The sequence below is a fragment of the Geotrypetes seraphini genome, chromosome 8 (genome assembly GCF_902459505.1).
Source record: "Geotrypetes seraphini chromosome 8, aGeoSer1.1, whole genome shotgun sequence".
Classification (NCBI taxonomy): domain Eukaryota; kingdom Metazoa; phylum Chordata; class Amphibia; order Gymnophiona; family Dermophiidae; genus Geotrypetes; species Geotrypetes seraphini.
This window is the reverse complement of record NC_047091.1, coordinates 27,417,837-27,423,836: the sequence shown is the minus strand read 5'-3', so window position 1 is coordinate 27,423,836 and position 6,000 is coordinate 27,417,837. Positions and strand designations below refer to the sequence as shown.

At 40.4% G+C, this 6,000-nt stretch overlaps 1 protein-coding gene across 1 annotated transcript in view; it reads right to left on the bottom strand.

The window, feature by feature from the left end:
• Positions 1-310: 310 nt before the first annotated feature.
• The window catches only part of MFSD2A (major facilitator superfamily domain containing 2A), a 56,477-nt gene continuing 50,787 nt past the window's right edge, over positions 311-6,000 (bottom strand). Inside the window, exons 13-14 of the mRNA XM_033956057.1 lie at positions 5,560-5,736; positions 311-798 (exon numbers count right to left, since the gene is read on the bottom strand). Of these exons, the coding sequence (XP_033811948.1) occupies positions 744-798; positions 5,560-5,736 (232 nt within the window). The 3' untranslated portion in view covers positions 311-743. The remainder of the gene's footprint in view (positions 799-5,559; positions 5,737-6,000) is intronic.

The following is a 6,000-nucleotide window of genomic DNA, read 5'->3' as shown; positions in this document are numbered from 1 at the left end:
CAAAAATCAATCGAACAGCTGTATTCTGAATTATCCTTAATTTCCTTAGAATTTTTTTGGGTGCTCCTAAATAGATGATGTTACAATAGTCTAAAATAGATAAAACTAATGCCTGCACCAATAGTCTGAACGATAAAGGATCAAAACATTTTTTTATGGTTCTTAATTTCCACAATGTGAGTTGAGAAGATCTATGAATGTAAGAATGCCCTTATCAATCCATGTTTGCTGTATGTTAGGTAACCTTTTGAAAATCAATTCAATATCTTGGCAAAATAAATAAAACAAAGGGTATAGAACACGCATGAACTCAGTTTAGACCATAAAACTTTATAGACATTAACAATAATAATACATCCAAAATAGTTGGCTTCAAGTATAAATTGCACACACAAAAAAAGATCTGTGAATTTACAATACAAATTAAATTATCTTATTAAGTTTCTGTTATAAAAAAGTTCTTTCTACATTAGTACAATATATACAGATATCACCAGTGTTTGCAAATATTATCAGAAAAATAGAGATTACAGCACCTTGTGAGTCTGCATAGTGTTATTTATGCCGACAGTCCAACGCAGGTCTAGCCTGGAGTAGAAGTTCTCCTTAATGCAGAGGTCAGTGTGTTATGAAAGGCAACTCTCGAGAGAGAAATGGCAGTAGTAAACATGTCCCGATTCCACTTTGCATGACACCAGTTCAATCTTTCACATTTCCAAAGGAAAGTCAACCAAAAATGGGTCTCATACATTACTTGCACCTTCTGTAGAATCTGTCTCTGAATCAGAGCCACTGTTTCTGTGCAAAGAACCATTAAAAAGAAGTCAAGAATTTTAATTACATGTTTTGCACCTAATCTTACTATTCACAGAAGGGTCCAATGTAATAAGCAAAGAAAGCAGCAGATTTCAACTGTCTAAACAGTGACTCCCGTGCATCTCCATCTGTGACTATTTGAGGACTATAACTAAATTACTTGAAAATTCAATGTGGATTTTTCACAAGTCTTAAAATCTAAATATTAAAATCCTTGCTAGCTAGGCAGATGGAGAGAGCAATTGTGCACTGCCATATGGAATGTCCCCAGTTCAATCTCCAAGGTGCATGCTGCAGAAGGAGCACTCAACTAGAGAATGACAAATTTTTCCCTGTCCCCACAGGAACTAAATTTCCCCATCTCTGTGAGTTTTGTCCTTGCCCCGTTCCTGTAAGCTCTGCCTTAACTGCACAAGCCTTGAACATTTATGATTTTAAAGTGTTTGAGGCTTGTGCAGATTAGGTCAGACCTTGCAGGTATGGGACAGGAAAAGAACTCTCTGGGACGGGACGAGAACCTAATCTTTTCCGGAGAAGAGAAAATGGTAACACTAGAGGGCATAATTTGAGATTGCAGGAATGAAGACTCAGAAGCAAATGTTAGGAAGTTCTTTTTCGTGGAGAGGGTGGTAGATGCCTGGAATGCCCTCCCGAGGGAAGAAGTGGAGAGGAAAACAGTGATGGAATTCAAAAAAGCATAGGATAAACAGAGGACCTCTAATTTAAAAACAAAAATTTAAATTAAAGAACAGACTTGCACGGTCTGGGTGATTTGGTGTAGGATGGGCTGGGGAGGGCACCAATGGGAACTCCACTAACTTGGAACATGAGGATGTTACTGGCCAGACTGGTAGATATCCTGCAAACAGAATGGTTGGATAGGCTGGAGTGAGCTTGGACGGCATTTGGAACCTAGGACAAAACCTTCAGCATTTGGAACCTAGGACAATACCAGGTGGACTTTATAGTCTATGACCCAGAAATATCAATAAAGACAAGTTAATCTAATCATGTATTTTTAATGGGTATAACTAACAGGCAGACTGGATGGACCGTTCAGGTCTTTATCTGCCATCATTTACTATGTTACTATGCTTACTATGATAGTGGAGGAGGATGAGACTGATGTGATTAAATGTATGGATGTTTTGGGGGTGCAGATTGAAGTGAAAAAGGAGATTACGATCATGGGAGTCTGTTTAGATTCAGTTTTGAATATAGGTAAACAGATTACGAACGTCATTCAGAAGGGGGTTATGCCCAGCTCCAAATGTTGTATAGGCTAAAACCATTATTGGCACCTTACGATTTCAGAACTGTAGTCCAATGTTTGTTTCAATCTAGGCTGGAATATTGTAATTCGTTATTCTTGGGACTGGCCAAAACAAAGTTGAAAGCCCTACAGGTTCTGAGGAATTCAGCAGCCAGATTGATCAGTGGCATTACAAGAATGGCACATATCACCCCTACTTTGAAACGCCTTCACTGGCTACCCATTGAACAAAGCATTCACTACAAAGTGTTATCTTTGGTACCAATCTGCACCCCACTGGTTCCAGTTCCTATGGGAGGTTTGTAGACCAAACAGAGCAAAAGCAGCTGAGAACATGAGATATGTTTTCTATTGCTGGAATGCCTCTTTGGAACAAGATGTCTGGTAATCTGCTTTTAGGAAACTGTTAAAAAAACTAAGCTGTTTCTGGAAGGTTATTTGTAGAACCACTTCAGCCAAAGTTAATCTTGTTCCATTAGGAAAACCGCTTTATTTTTTTATTATTTTTTGTATAACATTGTGGAGCTCTAAGTAATTAGCTTTTGAATCATTTGTTAGCAGGAATTCTTAGATTGTATGTTTATTGTATGGAAATCGCTGAGATTAGTAGTGGTAGGATGATATAAAAAAAATCGTGACAGATATAAGATTTAGTGTAAAGGTTCTGATACCCAGTTTTAGGAATTTTTTGTTCTGGTGCAGTCTTCAAAGGGTAAACGAGGGGTTCTTTTGAAACGATGTTGAAGTGTGCTGCTCCCACATAAGTGCACGCTATTTCTTGCATTAAATGCATGTTGTGTTAGGGGCAGGAAGTGGGCATGACTGCACATTCCAGTTAGCGCAGGCTCATTTGGCACATCCTCAGCAGTAGGTACTGGCTGCATCCACACATGCCTCAACCAGTGGAATTTTTGGGGAGGACAAGCTGGCCATACTGCTAGCAATCACCACATAACCTTTATTCTGAGCTGTTTTTAATTGTTGTTGTCAAGGCATACTCAATGCAAGAATTCAGTGAACTTTAGGAACAGACCACCTTAACCAGACACTTAAGTGGACGTTGCCCTGAATATCCACTCTAACCACCATGGCACTTTCTGGTTAATACAACTCTAAAACACAGGATCCAAAATATTGCAAAAAAAGATACAACTCAACACAATATTGCAATAGTGAAATGTGAAGTGCTCAGACCCACAAGCGAGTGCTTTAATGCAATGAATGAAGCCGAGGTTGCCATCGGGCCCATCATAGCACTACCACGGTCCCACAACCACCTGACTTTCTGGTTAATGCCAAAATGGGCTGGAGGCAGAGCTGGGAATTATGTAGGCTCCAGTGCTTGGTATGCTGGACCACATAAAACATGGTTAGCTGGTAATGACACTGAATATCTAATCACAGCCATCTCTGAAAGGAGGAATATGGAAATTGCTGCTTGGTTATCAAACACTTGTGGCTTGATAAGAAAAAGAACTACCAAAACCACACTTCAGCGACTATTTTAATGGAAGGATATTTTAAGGAGCAGCAATCAAACGAATGAAAACCTTTGGGCAATGGTTTAATCTACAAATCAATCTGACTGCTTTATTTTGCAAGAACTGTTGCAATAACCGAACTGAGATGATCTCAATATCTGTCCTACTAAGGCAAAAAGGTCTTCATTTATTTATTTATTTTTAAAAATGTCCTGCCTATAACTTAGATGGTTACAAACCAAACATACATAAAATCCATCACCACACAAGGTTCACATAAAAACAACACTAACATCTGGTTTCAATCTTCCTGTAGCAAATAATCAGCAGAAAAACGCGTCTTAAGCAATCTACCCGGTACTACATTCCATAGACGCAGCCCACACTGAAAATGCAGATTGGCCCAGTGATGCCTAACGACTCAATTGTTTTTTAATTGACCATGCCATTAAAAAACGATTATCTTTATTACCAATTAAGGTTATGCGCCATTCGGTACGATGCTTAGCAACACCTAAGTCAAGGCACCCTCCGATGCCTAGCTGAAAAGTAGGCATGGTTAGGGGCAGAGAATAGGCGTGATGCAATAAGAAACAAAAAGCCCTTTGGACAAAGAGGCTAAGCCAGGGGTGTCCAATGTCGGTCCTCGAGGGCCGCAGTCCAGTCGGATTTTCAGGATTTCCCCAATGAATATACATGAGGTCTATTTGCATGCACTGCTTTCATTGTATGCTAATAGATCTCATGCATATTCATTGGGGAAATCCTGAAAACCCGACTGGATTGCGGCCCTCGAGGACCGACATTGGACACCCCTGGGCTAAGCAGAATATGAAAGGGAAAAAAAAAGAGGGTGAACTAGAATAGCATGTTATAGAGAGAAGAGATTTGTAATAGAAAATGACATGGGGCAAATGTTTCCCCATCCCCGCAGGAACTCAGTTTCCCTGTCCCATCCCCGTGAGTTTTGCCACTGTCTCTGTCCCTGCCCCATTCCTGTAAGCTCTGTCTTAATTGCACAAGCCTTGGAAATATGATTTTAAAGTGTTTGAGGTTTGTGCAGATGAAGACGGAGCTCAGGCATTGGTGGAATGAGGCATTATGACAACACAGTCTGAGCTCTAGAATGTTGCTACTTATGATTTTAAAGTGTTTGAGGCTTGTGCGGATGAGGACGGAGCTTAGGCATTGGTGGAATGAGGCATTATGACATCACAGTCTGAGCTCTAGAATGTTGCTACTTAGGATTTTAAAGCATTTGAGGCTTGTGCGGATGAGGACGGAGTTTAGGCATTGGTGGAATGAGGCATTATAACATCACAGTCTGAGCTCTAGAATGTTGCTACTTAGGATTTTAAAGCGTTTGAGGCTTGTGCGGATGAGGACGGAGTTTAGGCATTGGTGGAATGAGGCATTATGACATCACAGTCTGAGCTCTAGAATGTTGCTACTTAGGATTTTAAAGCGTTTGAGGCTTGTGCGGATGAGGACGGAGCTTAGGCATTGGTGGAATGAGGCATTATGACATCACAGTCTGAGCTCTAGAATGTTGCTACTTAGGATTTTAAAGCATTTGAGGCTTGTGCGGATGAGGACGGAGTTTAGGCATTGGTGGAATGAGGCATTATAACATCACAGTCTGAGCTCTAGAATGTTGCTACTTAGGATTTTAAAGAGTTTGAGGCTTGTGCGGATGAGGACGGAGCTTAGGTTTTGGTGGAATGAGGCATTATGACATCACAGTCTGAGCTCTAGAATGTTGCTACTTAGGATTTTAAAGCGTTTGAGGCTTGTGCGGATGAGGACAGAGCTTAGGCATTGGTGGAATGAGGCATTATGACATCACAGTCTGAGCTCTAGAATGTTGCTACTTAGGATTTTCAAATGTTTGAGGCTTCTGCTGATGAATATGGAGCTTGCAGAGTAAAGAACTCGTTGAGGGGACGGGGAAAAATTAAGAAGCACCCCAACACACACCCTTGTTCTCACCTTAAAACCTGAAGCGCTTTCTTGTTTTTCTTACGAACAGTCTCATTGATGGGGTAGAGTTTAAAGAGGACGAGTCCCAAAAGGATGAGAGTCACAGGGGCTGCACAAACTAACATCTTCAATGTGAAATCAACAGCTGGTGGCTGGGAGCAGCCTCGAGTTTTGTAGCCTGCAAAACTGAAAATGTACAAGAACACCTCAAGTTCTAATGCAAAAGGATAGGCAAAAAATCACCCTACATATACATCAAATATTCAGTAAATGTATTCTTAACACATTTTCATGTTTATTTTTGGCTGAAGTGTTATTTTAAAAAGTAATTTCCTGTCCCTTCAGCTCCTGCAGGGCACATAAATGTTTTCATAAAGTCAATCTCATCCCTTGGAAAGCTGGTGCATTATATTTACATCTGATCTAAGGCTGCTACATACTCTCATCTGC